This window comes from Ochlerotatus camptorhynchus, unplaced genomic scaffold, assembly GCF_037179485.1.
Source record: "Ochlerotatus camptorhynchus isolate MF236.1 unplaced genomic scaffold, CSIRO-AGI_Acam_v1.1 ptg000003l, whole genome shotgun sequence".
NCBI lineage: Eukaryota > Metazoa > Arthropoda > Insecta > Diptera > Culicidae > Ochlerotatus > Ochlerotatus camptorhynchus.
In genome coordinates, this window is record NW_027040495.1 from 82,689 (window position 1) to 103,332 (window position 20,644).

The 20,644-nt window shown below is 40.1% G+C and overlaps 1 protein-coding gene across 1 annotated transcript; it reads right to left on the reverse strand.

Moving 5' to 3' along the window:
* Positions 1-7,680: 7,680 nt before the first annotated feature.
* LOC135711163 (armadillo repeat-containing protein 2) lies at positions 7,681-20,393 on the reverse strand. The gene is made up of 9 exons (XM_065233968.1): positions 20,120-20,393; positions 19,746-20,057; positions 13,589-13,860; positions 13,372-13,512; positions 13,160-13,294; positions 9,573-9,675; positions 8,573-9,486; positions 7,964-8,513; positions 7,681-7,898 (listed from the first exon to the last, which is right to left on the reverse strand). The coding sequence occupies exons 1-9, from the start codon at positions 20,256-20,258 to the stop codon at positions 7,693-7,695; spliced, it is 2,772 nt and encodes a 923-aa protein (XP_065090040.1). The 5' UTR covers positions 20,259-20,393; the 3' UTR covers positions 7,681-7,692.
* Between the last annotated feature and the right edge of the window lie 251 nt (positions 20,394-20,644).

Genomic DNA, 20,644 nt, shown 5'->3' on the forward strand with positions numbered 1-20,644 from the left:
ATCACTGGGTCGAATCAAATAACTTGCTATCAAATACACAGTTTGGGTTCCGCAAGAGCAAAGGAACAAACGATTGTCTAGCGCTGCTTTCCACAGATATTCAACTGGCCTTTGCGCACAAGGAGCAATTGGCTTCAGTATTCTTGGACATTAAGGGGGCTTTTGATTCAGTTTCCATTGAAATTCTGTCAGACAATCTGCACAGATGTGGACTTTCTGGAATTTTAAATAATTTCTTGTGCAATTTGTTGTCAGAAAAGCAAATGAACTTTTCCCTTGGACAACTGACAACTTCCAGAATTAGCTACATGGGCCTGCCCCAAGGCTCATGTCTCAGCCCTCTTCTTTATAACTTTTACGTCAAAGATATCGACAACTGTTTGGCAGAACAATGCACGCTAAGACAACTTGCAGATGACGGTGTGGTTTCCGTAAGAGGTCCACATGCCGTGGACTTGCAAGGACCATTGCAAAATTCCTTAGATAACTTGTCTTCTTGGGCTAGGAATCTAGGGATCGAATTCTCGCCGCAGAAAACTGAACTGGTAGTGTTTACTCGAAAGCGGTACCCAGCCCAAATGCAGCTTAATCTTTTGGGCAGAAACATTACCCAATCATTGTCTTTCAAGTACCTTGGGGTCTGGTTTGATTCAAAGTGCACTTGGAATGCCCATATTACGTATTTGAAGCAAAAATGTCAGCAGAGGATCAACTTTCTGCGTTCAATTTGCAGCACATGGTGGGGTGCTCATCCGGGAGACCTCATAACGCTTTATAAAACAACTATTCTCTCTGTTCTAGAGTACGGCTCTTTCTGCTTTCTCTCGGCAAGAAAAAGTCACCTAATAAAATTGGAACGAATTCAATATCGTTGTCTGCGTATTGCTCTAGGCTGTATGCACTCAACGCATAACATGAGTCTCGAGGTTTTGGCAGGAGTAACACCCCTCCAGAACCGTTTCTGGGAGCTCTCTCTCAGAATACTAATCAAATGCGGAGTGACGAACACACTTATAATTGCTAATTTTGAAGAAATTCTTGGGCTGAACACACAATCTCGATTTATGAGAATCTACCACCACTACATATCATCAGATATGTGTCTCCCTTGTTATACTCCAGACCGTGTTCACTTCACCAATCGCAGTTCCTCAATTGAATATGATCTGACCATGAAACAAGCAACTCATGGGATTCCCGATCAACTTCGACCTATTATTATTCCGCGTATTTTTACTGAAAAGTACCAACAAGTCAATTGCATGAAAAGATATTTTACAGACGGGTCCCGTCTCAATGGATCCACTGGCTTCGGTGTCTTCAATGAAAACTCTAGCGCCTTCCGCAAACTTCAGGAACCTTGTTCCGTTTTTGTTGCTGAGCTGGCAGCAATCAACTTCGCATTGGGGATGATTTCCAACATGCCCGCAGACCATTACTTCATCTTCACGGATAGTCTCAGTTCGATTGAGGCTATTCGGTCGATGAAACAAGGTAGGCACTCATCTTATTTCCTTTCAAAGGTAAAGGAGCAGATGTGTGTGCTGGTCGAAAGATCATATATGATTACCTTTGTATGGGTCCCCTCACATTGCTCAATCCCAGGCAATGAGAAGGCGGACTCTCTCGCAAAGGTGGGCGCGCAGGAAGGCGAATTGTATGACAGGCAAATTTCACACGATGAATTTTACCATTTAGTGCGTCAGAGTACCTTTTCGAGTTGGCAAACCGATTGGGACACTGGAAATCTTGGACGGTGGTTACATTCAATTATTCCTAATGTTTCTTCGAGAGCGTGGTTTAAAAGCTTGGGCTTAAGTCGTGACTTCATTCGCGTGATGAGTAGACTTATGTCCAACCACTACTCGCTAGATGCTCATCTCAATAGAATAAACCTCGTGGACAGCAACATCTGTCGGTGTGGAAACGGTTACGATGACATCGAACACGCAGTTTGGCAATGTACGGATAATGACGCCGCCAGAGAGCGACTTTTGAATACCCTCGAGGCCCAAGGAAGACAACCCTATGTTCCTATCAGAGACGTGTTGGCAACCCGTGATCTCTGCTATATGCAGTCCGTTTATGTTTTTCTTCAAATGTCTAGTATAAGAATTTAATTCCTTTTGTCTTTTGTCTCTCTTTATTAGTTTTTGTTTGTCTTGTCCCCCCGTCTCGATGAGTCTCATCGTCGCCCACTGGTCACCCACCATAGCCGGTCGAACTCCGGACGAAGCTAGAACAGCACTACCGTTCATACTGGCGACAACGCTCTGATGAGACAACGAAACCCTACCCCAAGCTCCTCCCCTGATCCTATCCTTCGAAAATGTACCCTTCTAACCTCGAGTAAGCCGCGAGTAATCGGCCCAACTCCTACTAGACATAGAATTAAGTGAATTTTGTTACACACAGTGAACAATGAATTATCGGCTCCGTAAAGCTAACGCGATTGAGCCTTCCAAATAAACGAACTAGATAAAAAAAAAACATTGAACAGTGACATATCCAGTAAGTGAAGCCCACTAACCCTAGCTAGGAATCAATAAATAATGTTGAACCGAATTTGTTAATTTAAACTGCATGTCCTTAGTAACCCTCGGAATCTGTGTAGTGTGAGGCAGGATTTGAGACACATTTGGAACAAATAGTTTTTTTTTTCTTTTCTCGTTAGTAGATCCCTGTAGGTAATGTGGGGAAAACCATCATAGGAAACCCCGCTTGCCGATGATTTTTGTCTTCTCCCTGTTGGTAATTCTATTCGTTTGGTGGGATCAGTGCAATTCTTGTCGCCATTTGTAGGATTTTTGATAAACCTGCCATGAGGTCTCTAACCGGAACGGGATTCAGTTTCTGAGAACGTGCCCCTTCACCTAGTGTTACCTGGCGCTTAAGTGAAGGCCGTGATTTTCCTCTCTCGCTAAAACAACTCCCGACCCGTTACATGTTCTTAAGAAGATTGATTTTGAAGCATTGACGTCTATATTGAAGCTAAATGTAGGCATCAATGTTTCATGGATGTTTACAATTATTTTGACTGATTTGTATTGTTTTTATTTAGCATTGAAACAAAGATAAAAAACGCTACGTAACTTGGGACCAAATTCATCACATAAAACGTAAATATGCAAATAAATTCTTTCATTAAAAAATTTCTAACTTATGGTATTCAATTCAGTAGGCTATGATGATGATCTTTAATTTAGGACCGCGAAAACAACATAACCGAATCGGGTTCTGCATTTTAGCAACTAAAACTAGAAATGCGTAGGTGCAGTACTCTGGGAGATTTTTTTCACCGTTGTAAACGCTATGGCTACGAGACTATGTTATACATAAAAAACACTGCAGTATTCGGAAATCATAAATTAGTCCATAAATTCAAACCTGGATGCAGTCTCGCCATCGCTGATGGCGAACAAACCGAGGGGCAGAATTAACTTCACTATAGTAAACTACAAAAATCAGTTACGCCTTTTTGTAGATGTTAATTTATAGTGACAAAACATGTTTTTTGAGAAATTTTATGAAATTGTTCATAGTATTGGATCTCTTACTGTCCATTTCTATGAAACCTCAGTTTGCTTACATTTGTCAGTTTCGCCCTTTTAAAATGTTCGTACTGAATTATTTTCGGTGTCTACTCGGCTAGAGTTTTAGATCGCGCAAATAAACGCTTCAACCGAGTTACGAAAAAGTTATGACTGTAAATTTCGGTGCCCTGAAGCCGACACATGCAAGCGGGAGACGAGAAAATGAATTCAATCAAATACACTTTTCAGTGTTCACTCGGCTGTCGATTGGCGTTGAAGGCGACTCTGTAGCTCTGTACACCTATGAGAAAATCCATAACCAAACGTCAAACTGAATTAAGTGTGTATGGTAAACCACACAGCTAACAAAAAGTAGTGTAAATTTCCGTTACTATGATGCACATAAATGGAGCGTCATATATGATACAAATTTAGATTATAGATCGTGTAAATTTATGAGACATGTCATGCAATATTCCATATATTGTATGCGACTGTCCACTTTTGTTTGCAACATTTCTTGCAAGCTGCTAGTTTACGTGAAAAGGAAGTTTACATGTATGAATGTTTGCATGCATGGATGTTTACATCGCCAGTAAAATTCAGAATTTTTTGGTGTGCAGCTGCTCAAGGATTGTAGGTATCCTATGTTTCGAGGGGTGCATCGATTTGCTTGGGACCGAAAACAGTACCAGAGCTGAGCCAAAAAGTTGAGCTCGTTTCTTCGGGACCTACTAGTCTTAGAATTACCTCTATGGTACGACTGCGCCCATTGATTTAACATACGGTGGCTCTTTATCCAGGATTCGCTCCTCAAGCCACTACCATAAAATACTATCTAAGTTACACACCTGTGTCCTTACGAGCGGGGTTGCAGCGCGCTTATGAGCGAATCCTGTGAAATAATGAGAATTTAACATAAGCGCGGCAGCAGCATGCAGAAGTAGCTTGGGTTCTCCTCCATCGAAAGAGCACCGCAGCTGACCTACGAGTGCAATTGGCGTTGACGGCGACTCTGTAGCTCTTTACACCTATGAGAAAATCCATAACCAAACGTTAAACTGTGCGTGAAACATTTCGGACTTTGTACTAACCTTTCACTCCACCGAACATTCCCATAAGAAACTGTCTATATTTGCTGGCAGAGCAAATTTTTCGACGGTGTGTGTCACGCGATCGTTTGTTTACTTGGCAGCAACCATTGTGTGGTTTTCCTCATTCTTCGTCAGCAGTTCTTTCGGTCGATGCGTCGTCGACTTTAGAAAGCAACCGTTTCGTGGTGATTGTGTGAGTGCTGATTTGACAGCGGAAAGAACACGTTTTCAAAAGGTCTGGTCTTAGGTAACAAATTTAAACAAATCGAGTTAAGCGATACAAACGATTCCTCTTCTATCATTGTATGTGATACAAAAACGTCTATCTAAATTTACTTTCATTTATTTAAGATAATCATAGGTCAAAATTTGTCCAATGTACAGTTTGAAATGATGGGTACATGATTGTTACTTCGGTCATGCGGACTGCCTAACATGATTGGTACTCATTTTACAAAGGCGGGGCCAATCTAAAGTTAGGTACTCTACTCTGAAATCTGTGAAAGGGAATCTAGTATCATGTAAATAAAACGTCCAATGTAACACTCATTGATTATGTCATTGAGAAAAATCGTCCAATGTAACATGTCCGATGTAAAACTTGACTTGTTCTATGTCTTCTAAAATGTTTTTTGAATACTTTATTTGAGTAATAACATTTTTTGGTTAAGAGGGGTATACACTCCGGTAGCACGGTTTTTGTGTTAACATGTGTATAATTGCGCTGGGATTTCAACAGGTTGGGCCCAAATTTGCTATGAAAAATAAAACAGTTAAAGTGTTCTATGATAGAGGTGACGTTTTGTACGGACTGCGTTTTTTCCCCTGATTTGTTTTCCGTACTGAGTACCAATGCTACCGATGCCACACCTGGAGCCTACACAGTTCAAAAAAGTAGTGTAAATTTCTGTTCAATGTGATGTACATAAATGGAGCGTCACAAACAATATACGTTTACATTATATATCATGTAATGTTCTGACACATTTCATGAAATTTAGCAAATATTGTATACAAAAGCCCATCTTTGTAAACAACATTGTTTGCAAGTTGCTCGTTTGCGTGAAATGAAATTCAAGTCTACGTGAATGAATGTTTACATCACAATTAAAATTCAGAATTTTTATCTGTGTACCTATCGACCCATCAACTCATGAACCGGGGACCAACGGCTTTACTTCCCTTCCGAAGGAAGACATGATCAGAGATTTTAAGCCTCAGAAAAACCCGGCGGCGCCGACTGGGATTGACCCCAGGCATTTTGGGGTGAGAGACAATCACGCTTACCACTACACCACCGGATACGCGTCTGTGATTTTTTCGAGAAGATTTCCCGCGGCGTGTATGTGCTGTTCAAGGGCGTAGCCAGGTTTCGAGCTAGGGAGGGGCGAAAAAAAACTACGGAAAATTTGGCCGAATGCCATTTTACAGAACGCCATTTCACCGAAAGCCTTTGTGTAACTGGGTTTAGGGGGGGGGGAAGTTGCGCCCTCTGGCTACGCCTATGGTGATGTTGGCAGTAGAGTTTCGTCAAGTGCATAGCATGGAACAGATTGTTCGAAACGAAAAGTTTGAATCGCGGGTAGGTAAGAGTTTTGTTCGAGGAGGAGAAATTGTTGCTTGGAATACGTGTTGGAAACGTTTCGTTGTTGTTGCCTTTCGAAGCGTATGCAAAGGTGTAATTTGCGGACGCTGAACGGAATCGAAAGACCGATTGTTTTGGACAGTAGAAGAGACGAATTGGAAAGTACACTTTGTAACTGTGAAATGCATTGTATATCGCGAAAAATTGCCGAAACTAATGTAACCATTATTGTCAAAATGTTGGCATCCAACGGCGACAGCAAAGAGCACTGACCGAGTGGTAGGCAATGAACAAGTGCACCAAAAGAATACACTCAAGTCTTTTTTTACACGGTTTTCTTTACGCGGTTTTTTTACAAGGTTTTTTTACACGGTGGTGCACCTAAGTCGTAATTTACACGATACGTTTTTAACGATTTCATTATCCGTTTCAATCCGTAGTTAATCGAATGGTATACTCCAAAAAAGTAGTCTTGTAGCACAATAATGTCATGCTTCGAAATTGCATCCAATTGTTTCTAGCATTTTCTCCAGGGAAAAAAATGTGCAAGATAAATAGAAACATCGGTCATTGACAATTGTTCACTATCTGGAAAATTGCAAACGCTCTCAGACTGGGATAAACTTACAGAATTTTTTTTTTCGAGATAATTGTTTTATGAGAATTCTAATAATTTAAATAATATTCTGAAGTGAATTACTACGTAATGCTGGAAAAATATTCGTAAGCAATGTTTAAAAGAATTTCTTAAGCTTATAGAGGAGAACTTCTGATAATTATGAGTAGAATTTCAAAGGAAGAATAATCCCAATTAAAGTTTAATGATAACTCCATGGAAATCCTAAACATAATTTCAACAAAATGCTCACAAGATCTCCCAAAGGAATTCTGACATAAATTCCCAAAAGAATTGTCACATCTGAATTCTTAGACGAATATAACTTCTATGGCAGAATTCCAAGGAAGCATAACTTGAGAAATGCAGGGGAGAATTCCTACACGGTAACCGAAAAATACCTAATAATGACTACAAAGTAAGCATTTTCGAGGGAGACTGGGACTACCCATTAAATGATTAAACATATTACCCATTTATGAGTATTTGTTACTCAAAAATTAATACTTACTACTTATTTTTGTAGTTGTAATTACTCATAAATTGGTAAAATTTTACTTATTTAAGGGGTAGTCCCAGTTTCCCTCGAAAATGCTTACTTTGTAGTCATTATTGGGTATTTTGCGGTTACCGTGTAGGGAATAGCAATATAGTAATGAAAAGATTTACAAGGTAGTTCTGACTCAGAGCATCAAAACTATGTATACTGTATTTGTTTCGACGGTAATAATGGTATCGAACATAATTATCATTGATGATTTTCGGTTGAATATCAAAAGCTTTGGTAATAAATAAATAATTAAATATTGTATTGAAAACGACGAAGTGCTTTAAAATCTACAGTAACCTTATTAACAAATGTAATCATTGCTTCAACCATTGTTTGTATTGATTCCCCCATGTTTGACCTGGCTCCCCAATAATGGTGTCAGCTTCGTCGTCTGAAGATAGGCAGGGCGAATTTCCTACTGACATGCAGGACTGCAATCTTTCCAACAGATCAGTGGCTACGGGAGCAAACTCTTCCCATAACATATCCGGTTCTTCTCCATTGAACAACTTTTCTTCATCTAAAAAGTGTAATATATTCATTACTTTTAATAAACATGTAAAACGTATCATTGAAAATCATTACCTAAACATTCCGCAAGATCGCCACATATGTAATCTACTTCGGATTCTCCCAATGCATGAATAACATTTCCACTATCAATGAGGTAGTTCCACAGAGCTTGACATGAGATTCCCGCTAGGATCCAATCATGATTTGATACTCCACGTTGCAGCAATTTCCGCAGTACCACAGGTCCCTGAATTTCCCGGAACGGAACTCTACGCTCCCAATCACCTAGAATATTTACAAGTACTCCACAGGATGTAACCATCAGCTCCACATCATTGGATTCCAAGCATTGGATCAATATTTTCAACCCATTTTCAGAACAAAATGTTTGACGTGCAATGGCGTTGCGTGTCATATTTCCGAGTACACGAGCCGCCTCAGACCTGGCGGGATTGGAATTTGTGCCCAGGATATTACACAACACGCCACAAACATCCTTCAAACGCTCTGCCATGCTTCCTGGGTGGTTGAACTGCAGTGGATTATCCGACGGTTCGTAATAATAAGAGAGATTGTGAAGTGCTCCCATGGTAGCAAACAACAATTCTTCCATATCCGGTTGCTATAAGAAAACTGCGATTAGTGTGTTTGCGAGCAGACAAGTTAAACACATGAACATACCTTCACGTCTTTAACTTTCAGCAAAATATTTAGCAGTATTTCTCCTAATGGTGGTTTGTTACTGAGCCCATATCCAACATCACCATTGACACTAATATTAGCGATAACACGGACCAATTTTGTCAGAACATCTACCACCGAATCCCCCATTTGGTTTTTGATAGTAAAACGTTTGTTTGTATAATACTCCAAAGCATTAAGGATAGCCTCCATCGATACATCGTTAGAGTAGAACTGTAACCGAGCAGTGTCCCATCTAGTCATAATATTTCCAAGAATGTATCCAAGTCGATTGGTAGCTGCCAAACCCTTTTCCACTGTAGCAGTTGTCTCACTCACAGAACCTAGCAGAATTCCAAGACGGGCAGCTGCATCTGCTAATTGCTCACAGCACTCAGGACGCTCGGAAAGCACACTCAACGTGCGAATAACGTTGGCCTGTACTTCTGGTTCATCTATACACATCTCTGCTGCTCGTACTAGTAGAGGGCCAGCCAATTCCAACTGAATTATTTCACCATCAGGTGTTTCTTTAATTTGTGGATTAGTACTGTTCAACAAGGAACGGGTTGCGGCCATGCAGTTACCTATCGCAGGAATACCCGCTAGTGTCCTGAGAGCTCCCGAAAGCTGGAATAAAGCGTGCAATGGTGGTCCCGAAAGTTTTTCCGCAGATCCCAACTCGTTCAACATTTTCAGATGCAATACCATCAGTTGTATGAGGCCATGTCTTGCCAAACGGCAGGCTAGCGACTTTTGTCGAGAAGAATTTTCCCGCGAAACATTCTCTGACTTGACCTTTTGTGCAACTGAGGCAGCTGAGCCTGCCAAAAACCGAATAGCGCCATAACCGTAGATACATGCTTCGGGCTCATCAGCCGGCGAAGCTCGACCCAAACCATCCACTAGTAGCTCTGGCAATAGAATCGGATAAGGGATGAAAAAATAAAGCAATATATCAACACAAGTGGGTGGATATGGTATAGGCCCACTTTCTCACCTGGCACATCGCTGTCGGCGAAAAGAGCATCGTTATTTTCGTTGCGAGCAATTTTAAAAACCAGTTTGCATGCTCCTGTCAAATTGCTGCCAGTCACATTCAGCTGTTGGGGTGAAAAATGGTTATTAAAATATCTTGTGTATCAATCTCAGTGTTTCAGCTGATATCTGTTGTGCGCACTAAATCAAAAATATTTTCAAACAACGCATAACCAACAACCTTTAGTACGATAACATCGTAATAACTTTTCCTTGCCTTGGCTGAAACATATCAGGATGTACATCCAAATAGAAAAACTTGAACTAAAAACTAGTTGAAACGATTAAATATTGCAGATTCAGCCGGCGAACTATTATCTATTATTGAAGGTACAATTGACTGAGTGTGTAAACAGTTAGAGCAAACTAAAGAAAGCTTAAGAGTAAAATAAATATGTATGAAACACACCATTTGCATTTCTATGAATCTGTAGCATTATTAAAATATTTAGCAAATTTTGAATTACTCAGTAATTTCTATGCAATAAAAATAATTGCCGGTAATTTATGGGTAATTTCAATAATTCCTACTGCTTGGAAAATAATTTTTCTTTCCTTTATTTAACGACGGTCTCTGTTCCGCAATCTAGTGCCAATCACCGACGAACATCGATTGCCATCCATTGATGGCAATCGAATGTGCAGGAAGGCAGCTTCCACACCTGCGTAGGATATCGCACCCATTCAACACACATGGGCCGGGACCAACGGCTTTACTTCCCTTCCGAAGGAAGACGTGACCAGAGATTTTTATGCCTCAGAAAAATCCCACCGACCTCGGCTGGGATTGAACCCAGACCCATCGGGGTGTTAGAAAGCAGTCACGCTTACCACTACACCACCGGCGCCGGCTTAAATAATTTGGTAATTTTAAAAGTTATCTTCCATTTGATTCCACTTAATTAAATAATACGTATTTCGACTACAATGTGCAGTCTTCGTCAGTGTCATTCCCACTAAAGAACTTATCAAAATGTTACCCCTTTTTTACCTACACGGTAAGAAAAAAGTACAAAAAATTAAGTTATTTTCACTCATCTCGGCAGTATAGTGCAGGAACCCAAAAGTAGGTAAAGCGGGTCAAAGTAGTTTTCATTTACTTGTGTGCAATTCGTATGGAATTTTCCACTCACTTTCTACCCAAAAGTAAGTTACTTGTACCCAAAAGTAGGTAAACATGATTATACGCAACGTTGAGTTCCCACACTTTACTACCCCTGTTGGGTGGTTTTGCTCCTCCGTTGTTGACAACATTAGAAGGAGAAAATGAGACAAACTCAGATAAAAATTCTGAATTTTAATAGTGATGTAAACATTCATTCACGTAAACTTGTATTTCATTTCACGCATTCGAGCAACTTGTAAACAATGTTGTTTACAACAATGGGCTTTTGTATACAATATTTGCTACATTACATGAAATGTCTCAGAACTTTACATGATATATAATGTAAACTTATATGATATGTGACGCTCAATTTATGTGCATCATACTGAACAGAAATTTACACTACTTTTTCGAACTGTGTAGTCAAAAGTAGGTAAAAGTTATCTGACCGTTGGGTACTTTTTTCTTACCATGTAGGAGATTAGTACTGTTGTAAGCAAACTGTGTCATAGCCCCTCTTTGCATCAGTCATTTCATTCTTGGGCTAAACACACAATTGTAAGTGCTAGTGTCTTTGTTTCGAGTATTTTTTAGATTATCGTGGTATTTAGTTCCGTTAAATTGTAAAAAAAAATAATGGCAGGTTATGTTCATGAGTGTTGTGCAGTTTTCTCCGTTTTCAAACTCCCTAGTAGGCAGAGGTAGGACAGATTACTGTAGAACGCAACAATCCACCCCACCGAAAATTGCAAAAACCCACCACCAGATGGACGAACAACTGCCTGTTGGGACCTTCTGAAAGCAAAATTGACAAATTTTATGTGTCATATACAATCTTTACCACCTCTTCTTGCATCTTACAAATAAAAATTATCATTATAGTATCCCATTGTTTCATAATAACGAAAAATAGCATTTTAGCTGTAATGAGCAATTGCAAGCCTGCTTACGTTTATAGTTGCCTATGTGCCATTCCAATGCGTATTACCTTTGTATAAGTTCCCTCACATTGCTCAATCCCAGGCAATGAGAAGGCAGACTCTCTCGTAAAGGTTAGCGCGCAGGAAGACGAATTGTATGACAGGCAAATTAAACACGATGAATTTTACTAATTAGTGCACAGCAAAAAAATAATTTTGATATCACATCAAAGTGGATGCACTACAATCATGTCGAAAATTTCATGTAATTTTTATGACCACATAAATAAACAAATGCAGTAAAAGCAGCGCAATGTCAGTTCATGCATTGTATTAATGATAATGTTGTCCTTTTTAGCAAGTAATATTACACCATATTTTCGACATGATTGTAGTGCATCCACTTTGACGTGATATCAAAATTATTTTTTTGCTGTGTGCGTCAGAGTACCCTTTCGTGTTGGAAAACCGAAATTATTCCTAATGTTTCTTCGAGAGCGTTGGTTAAAGGCTTGGGCTTAAGTATGGACTTCATTCGCATGAGTAGACTTATGTTCAGCCACTTCTCGGCAGAGGCACATCTACATAAAATAAACCTTGTGGATAGCAGCATCTGTCGATGTGGAAAAGGTAAGATGATATCGATCACGCAGTTTGTCAATTTACGGATTATGACGCCGCCAGAGAGCGACTTTTGAATACCCTCAAAACCCAAGGAAGACAACCCTATGTTCTTATCACAGATGTGTTGGCAACCCACGTTCTCTGCTATATGCAGTAGACTTATGTGTTTCTGAAAATGTCTAGTATAATAATTTAATTCCATCGTCTTTTGTTTTTTTCCTTGATTTGTTTTCCGTCGATCTTGTTTTCCGTGCTGAGCACCAATGCTACCGACGCCAGGGAGGGAGCTCCCACACCTGGACTCTACCTATCGACCCATCAACTCATGAACCGGGGACCAACGGCTTTACTTCCGTGATAGGCGTGATTAGAGATGTTATGGCTCAGAACATCCCGGCGGCGCCGACTGGGATTGAACCCAGGCCTGCTAAGGGTGAGAGGTAATCAACCGGCTACACAACCGGCGCCGCTAACTTCTTCTTCTTCTTGTATTCCTAAATTATCACTTTCTAAGAGTATTGGTAAAATTCGTTGGTACCGTGCGTCACCGTGCCAAAACAGTCAATGCATTATAAATATTAACTGGTATGTGCCGTACTCTAACGGAACTATCTACCTACCCTCTTCTAAGACCATTCTCTAGCTAATAAATTACCACACTAAAAGCTTTATGTTAGACCAACTCTCAATAATCATATTAGAGATCACCATAATTTAACATACATAAAAAATTTGGCAAAAATATTTTTAAAAAACCTCAAGGCACAATTTTCATAAAACTAACGCATTTGTGTCTTCCTAAAAACGGCTTTGCGGTCATTGTGTAGTGCTATTGAAAATAAACATCAGCTGTTGCGAAGTATATTTAATACATATTTATATAAATATATAGCTTACCGCCAATACCACACGTGCAACTGAAAGTAATATTTTTGCAGAGTTCGCCTCTACCAATCCATACAATGCTCCCAAAACTGCACCTCGCCAACTACCTTTGGCTCCTTTCACGCGAGAGAACAGCTCACCTAAAATCTAAACACAAACAACACGGAACCATAATTCGTTAAGAAAAAAATATGTCCGCCGTAGTAAACATGCTGAATACTCACCCCATTAATATGATTAGCAGTTTCATCGTTGCAATCCTTAATTCCAGCGTGGCCCTTCAGCATTTCCAGTAAGGACTCTGTCGTAGATTGCGCTAGCAAATCATTGCTTTTGCTCAGCTTCGCCTTTTGCTCTTGGGTGTCCTGTGTGCAAACGAAAAATCATCATTTTAGGCAACATATTTGAACGTCCGCTTCGTTAACCACGTTAGACCCTAACCATTTTTGCACTTTCCGAACGTCCTGGTGGAGAAGATTTTTCCGCCTCGAGCATTTTGCGCTCGTCTAGCGATTGAGCCTGACGACGCTTGAGAGGATGATTCTTGACGATACTGGTATTTGGTACTGCTGAAGAAGCTGTTGCACCATTACCAGCACAATCCAAAGGCCGTTTTTCATTCAGTGGCTTGGGTTCAGCATTGAGTGAAAATTGAGGCGTTAACGGCGATGCTGGCGGTTTAAAGTCCTTCCGCGGTGGCATACATTCTGAAACTAGGGACCGGTAAAGCAAATGAGAAAATAGCAAGCATAAACAGATAACAGTTCTACTTTGCTTAAAGTTGTTTAGTTCATTATCGGATTTTGGCAAGGACACATGAATGTGTACATATATTTTCAACCACGAACGCAAAGTAAATTTGTGGCTCAACAAATGACAAAGTTTGCAACGAGTAGAACTTGAACACGATCCGATCTGTTTGGAGTAATAATGTCGTCAAAGCACAGAACCGAACTTAGTATGGACTATTCAAGCATTTAACTGAGTTAATTTGTGTCTTAACAGGCTATTATAGTCACACATGCTTAGCTTTATACAGAAATCTATATCACACTAGGGTTTCCGTAAAGTGTGTTTGATTTACACTATTTTACATCTTGAATCAAGTGACTTGTCGATTGAGATGGATGAAAAAGTCGACTAGTTTCCCTCCGCTACAGCCATGTACCTAATTTTTGTACACGTAAAAAGTTACATATTTTTAACTCGAAAAAAAAGTCTTTTCAAGTGGGCTTTTACTCATTGTTAAAACAACTGATTTACAATATGCATTAAGTCAAGACATCATTCTATTTAATGGTTCATTTTTGACATAGCTTGTTCTTTGGTTGTTAACATAAAATAAGTTTCTATTCCTTAGTGAGCGAGTAGGAGCATAATTAATATTTCTAACTAAAAAAATTCAATGGTACAGTTCAAACGGTTTTTGAAAAAATGTGTTCGTCGTTCGTCCCATTTCACCTTATTATGGCCGCAATCGAATTGATCATGATCTTTATCGAATCCCAGATTCTAGACAATTCCTTGGGGTATTATGTCCGCAACACAAGAAAAAAAAAGTTTCACAAAGGATTAGTCTAAAGTATAATTCGGCCCTTTTCCTAATGGGTTTCCGGACTATGTCCGGGAGTGCATAACATACGATGTAATACCTTTCAACCTTTTGTCAAGTACTTTTAGAGCAGCAATTTGTATGGAAATTTCACTAAATGATAGCTGTGTACTTAGCAGTACTGGATGAAAAATCATTAAATGTTGTTTTTAAAGTTAAACTATTTAAGCACCCTACTTCAATCATTTCCTCTTAAAGTATGTAAAATCTAATCAATATCACATAATTTTTTAAATTAAATACTAATAAACTAAAATCGACTTAACCCTTTGCGCTTGATTTTTTTTTTTTATCTTTTTTCTACACCAGGTTATTCAAATTAGAGCTGGGTAATCGGGTACATCGTCACACGCATAACGGTTGAATGGAGTTTTCAATTCCACTGATGATAATAACTAAATAAATGATTAAAACTTTACTACATCAGCTAACTCGAGATTTCCGGAAAAATACGGGAGATGGAGTCACACACTGCACACACATAATGTATATATAGATTTCAAATCAAATCGATCGAGATCAGCTTTGGCTAATTATGCATGAATAAGGATTTCCGGATGAACTGAGGCTGACCAATCGCGATGAACTGAGGCTCGAATGATGTACGTTAGCCGAGTTTCGGGAAAACTCTCGACCCCTTCGAATCTCGAAGAGAGTTACTGCATGGTGATGGGCTGGGTGTCTAAAGTACAACAGAACGACGCTCCGGTCGAATAAAGTTCATCGCACAACGAAGTTGACTACAGGTGGGATTCCTTATTCTAGACGCATTCATGCTATTATTAAAGTCAAGAGCCTTTGTATTGCTTCTGTGTATATTCCTCATACAAAATATTATTATAACATCTAATGATTTCAAAATTCCGGAAATCATTTTTTAAAGCATGCCTGGTTTCGGTTAATCGAAAACAACTTCCAGATATCTGGTCAGTTCTTCCTACTCCACAGTTGATTATGGGGAATTTTAATTCCCACCGTACAGGCTGGGGGAACTGTATGGTGACATCCGTTCTACTTTGATATATGACCTCTGCGACAGCTTCAATATGACAATTCTTAACAATGGAGAAGTAACACGTTTGGCTGGGTCTATCAACGAATGGAAGTAGATTAGACCTCACACTTTGCTCTAATTCATTTTCGTTGGATTGCAGTAGTGATCATTTGCCGATCAAAGTTTCAGTTGCCAGTGGGATTAATCCGTCGGAACCCGTTAACGTCACGAATCCCAACAAACAATGTGTGATGATTAAATGAATAAGCTCTTATTTTTCTTTTAATATTTGTTGGGATGATCTTACCCGTAATATCGGTTGCACCAAGTTTAAGACTAAGCGGCGCCGGTGGTGTAGTGGTAAGCGTGATTACCTCTCACCCCAGCAGGCCTGGGTTCCATCCCAGTCGGCACTGCCGGGATGTACTGAGGCATAACATCTCTGATCACGCCTTCCTTCGGAAGGGAAGTAAAGCCGTTGGTCCCCGGTTCATGAGTTTGATGGGTCGCTAGGTAGGGTCCAGGTGTGCCAGCTGCCTTCCTGGCGTCGGTAACATTGGTGCTCAGCACGGAAAACAAGATCGACGGAAAACAAATCCAAGGAAAAATAAAGTTCAAGACTATGATGCCCTAACATCAGTAGAAGGGCTTCCACCGTTGGAGGAATATAACTTCCTCTCCAACCTAATCTTGGACAGCGCGCTTCAAGCTCAAACTCGGTCGGTTCCAGGAGCGTCTTTCCGAGGGAAGCCTCCTTGCCCTTGGTGGGACCAGCAATGCACTGAGGTTTATCGTAAAAAGTCCGACGCGTTTAATTTTTTCCGGAAACGTGAAACACCCGTGTATTTCGAAGCGTACTCGGCTCTTTAACGCAAACTCAAGAGCCTCATCAAAGTCAAGAAACGCGAATATTGGTGGCAATTCGAGGACGGATTATCGCGCGAGACGTCGATGAATACGCTCTGGAATGCTGTGCGAAGGATGCATAACCGGTCTTCAAACGCGTTGAACGAGAGTGAGGAGTACTCGGATTGTTGGATTCTCACGTTCGCGCGAAAAGTGTGTTTTGATTCCGTGCCGGCACGGATGATTCCTCGCAAAACCTTGCAATCGATTGACGAGATCAACCAGCCTTTTTCAATGTTAGAGCTCTCACTCGCGCTCTTTTTGTGTGGCAATTCGGCTCCGGGGGTTGATAGGATAGGATAGGTTGATCAAATTCAACTTGTTGAATAACCTCCCAAACGTCGCTAAGAGGCACCTGTTGAACTTGGTCGGTCAGTTCCTGGAGCCTCGCCTGGAGCATAATATTGTTCCGGATGATTGGAGGCGGGTGAAAGTTATAGCCATTAAAAACCTGGTAAACCCGCGTCAGATTACAAGTCGTACCGACCCATCGCGATGTTGCCGTGCACTCGGTTGGAGGTAATGATCCTTTTTCGATTGAACAACTGGGTTGAGAGTGTTGAGACGAACCACCTACTCTCAGAAACTCACTTTGGTTTCCGTAGGGGTAAGGAAACGAATGATGTATCGCGTTGCAGAAATTCAGTTGGCTTTTTTCTAAAAAAGAGCAAATGGTTTCTGTGTTCTTGGATATAAAGGGGGCTTTTGATTCGGTTTCTATTTATTGAAGTCCTTTCAGGCAAACTCCACGCTTGTGATCTTTCTCCATTGATTAATCACTTTGTGTACAATTTGTTGTCAGAGAAACATATGAGCTTTTTTCGATTTAGCTACATTATTCTCCTCCAGGGCTCATGTTTAAGTCCCCTTTTATATAATTTATACATCAGAGAAATTGATAATTGTCACTAAAACTGCACGTAGTATCTGTCACAGAGCCCAATGGGGTCGACCTGCAAGAACCCTTACAGAATACCTTAGAAAACTTGTCTTCGTGGGCTGTTCAGCTGGATATCAAATTCTCCTCGGAGAAAACTGAGTTGGTCGTTTTTTCTAGGAAACATAGTTAAGCACAACCGAAGCTTAAAACTTTTGGGTAGACAGGTCACTCATTCTATGTCAGGTTCGATTTTAAATGTACCTGGAGATCCCACATTGAGTTTTTAAAGCAGAAATGTCAACAAAGGATCAATTTTCTCCGAACAATTACCGGAACGTGGTGGAGAGCCATCCGCAAGATTTTCTAACGTTGTAGCGGACAACGATTTTATCGGTTTTAGAGTACGGTAGTTTTTGTTTCCATTCGGCGGCTAAAACGCACAAATCATACGAGGTGTCCCTTAGGTGTCGAAGTGTCCTTGGTTCAAAAGGTTGGAGGTGGATCGAGACTTCATTCGTGTGATGTCTCGCCTCTTGTCCAATAACTACTCGTTAAGCGCTCACTTGTTCCTTGGGCTGGGAGACAGCAATCTCTGTGAATGTGGACAAGGTTACCTCCCTTGCTTCTTCCAATTGTTTTTCCTTCAGCTGCGCTCCCCGATTTACCTCCTCTTCTTCCTTTATGCGCTTCCTCTCAGTATAGTCCACTATCCCGAATTTGGAGTAGCGACATTAACTTCATTGAAGTTTCCCAAACTTGTACATTTTCCCCACTTTTACAAAGTTTAACAAAAAAAAATCTTAACTCTCCGAATTTATTTTAGATTCTAAGCATTTCTACGATTTCACTTGTACATATTGAAAGCCACTAAAGTTTAAAGAAACTCAATGAAGGTAAAGAGAAATGTCAAAACTTTAATGACCTTCCCCAAATGTCAATAAAGTTTGATGAAGTTCTACTAAATAATGTGCATTTCTACACTGAAGTTGTACGATGCTCACTGATTTTTTATGAAGTTCACTGAGCTTGTACAATAATATATGAACTCCTATAAAATTTGTTGCACTTCTTGAAAATTCCACGCAGTTCCTGAAGTTTTAAAAAGTTTACTAAGGAGCTATGAAATATCTGATCTTGTTTTCTTGAAGTTATATAACATTCCATAATCATTGAAGAAGTTTCCCAACAATCTATGAAGTTCCCTGAAATCATTTTCTTGTCATAGCTTCTACGAATTTTCAATGATTTTTAATAAGGTCGCTGAAGTTCTGTAAAAACTCGGTTTAAAAAATATGGAAGAGTATACATCTTCCGCCACCCGTAATTTTTAAACGTAGAAGTGAAGAAATTTTGTCGATCCCCCCATACCATCGATGGTTTATGGTTTATGTCCATGGCCGATGCTAATAGTGACGCTTTCCGTTCCAACTTACCCCGCATTTCAACTTGCCCCGTTGTACATTATAAGGGACTATTAGAAACCCATACTTCCATTTGATGTATTTGCGTTCGGTTTGCGTGTTCTCTTAGTAATTTCGTATCTGTTCAAACTTTGAACCACTTTTAAATAAATACCAGTTACTCATAGGTTAATCCAGGGGCCTCATAAGCCTAGTCAGTAAAGGCACGAAAATACCAAGCCGGAGGCGGCGGGTTAGATTCCCAGTCCGGTCGAGGGAATCTTTCGGGTTGGAAATTTTTCCGACTTCCCTGGGTATAGAGTATCATTGTACACAATATTCATGCATTGGTATTGACATCGAAAGCTCTCAATTAATAACTGTGGAAGTGCATTTAGAACACTAAGTTGAGAGCACGCAATAAGCTAATATGCGCTAAGCAATAAGCTTGAAATGCGAACAAGAAGAAGAAGTCATAGGTCATTCCTCTTGTTAGGTACGTTTTCTTTTGAAACACGCATTTATGACCTGCTCTCTATTCATAATTATTTTCTTGCGTGCGGTCGTGGCATCAGTAAGCAAAAATAAATACTTATTTCCAATCGATAACAATTTCATTAGTACGAGGCAGACGCTGGCTAGCGCAGTACAATTACCTCTTGTTTGCATGTAGTATGCAGTAAACTTGACAAAAGACGCAACCAGATGGCTATGGAACGTTAAATTAGAACAGATCGATACCCACTCATGAATATGCGATGTTGGATCGCAGAATGTTCAAGTCAAAAATATGAAGAGATACTTACGATTATCCAGCGATCCAGACTGTTTACTGGGTACCTTAAGCAATGCTGGTAGTTTACTGCGAGGTGCATTATTGTTAGCGGTGTCATTTTCACCCAACGTGATAGAATCTGCCGATTCTGAACGCGTAAATCCATTTGATTGAATCGCACTTTGAATTGGCTCAAGCGACGGCAATGCGCGGGATTCTAACTGCAGGTATTTTAAGCTGAAAGCACTTGGCGGCCTTCCTGGTGGAGCTACTCGCCCATAAAGCTGTCTCCTGGGCTCTCTAGGTGTAATTGGCCGCCTAGCGGAAACCAGCCGTGTTCCTCCTATCGATATTGAAATGTTCATTGTTAAAACTTCCTCTTGTTAAGGTTTTCAATTTTTTTACCTCCTGCTAGCATACTCTTAGCTTCACTTACAATCTCTGCACTAGTTTTACGCACTAATTTCCGTCTTCCATCACCTGATGCGGCACCACCGTTGAAAAATATTAACGGAGGATCACTGTTTCTTTTGGAATTTTGCATATCACCCTTTGCTTGGCCTAATCATTTAACCTTGAGATATCCTCAAATTCAAAATTACAACGAAACTGATTCTGACTGACCACTTCGACGAAACTGACTCAACTACTGTTAAGAACTACTTCACGTATGGTCATCCATACAAAGCTCTAGCTTCTACGCTGCATGTAAATGCGCGCTTTCCACTAGAGTTACCACACCAGTTTTCGGTTAAAAGACCTAATTTTATATTCGGAGAAAATCATTTTAAGTCAAACTTTTGCACAGTTTGTCATGAAACAAGCAAATTAAACTTAAGCACGTAGGGGAAATGGATGTAATGTCGGCTTAAATGCCCCTAATTTGGGCCTATGCATAAATTCAGCAATCGACTAAATTTTCAATAACGA

Bases quoted from the DNA above. Each gene is read 5' to 3' on its own strand.
- LOC135711163 (XM_065233968.1), bottom strand. From the start codon at position 20,258: ATGCAAAATTCCAAAAGAAACAGTGATCCTCCGTTAATATTTTTCAAC. The intron at 13,513-13,588 runs GTTAGGGTCTAA...GTTTGCACACAG, and splicing joins GTTCGGAAAGTGCAAAAATG to GACACCCAAGAGCAAAAGGC. The intron at 7,899-7,963 runs GTAATGATTTTC...TACACTTTTTAG, and splicing joins CGATCTTGCGGAATGTTTAG to ATGAAGAAAAGTTGTTCAAT.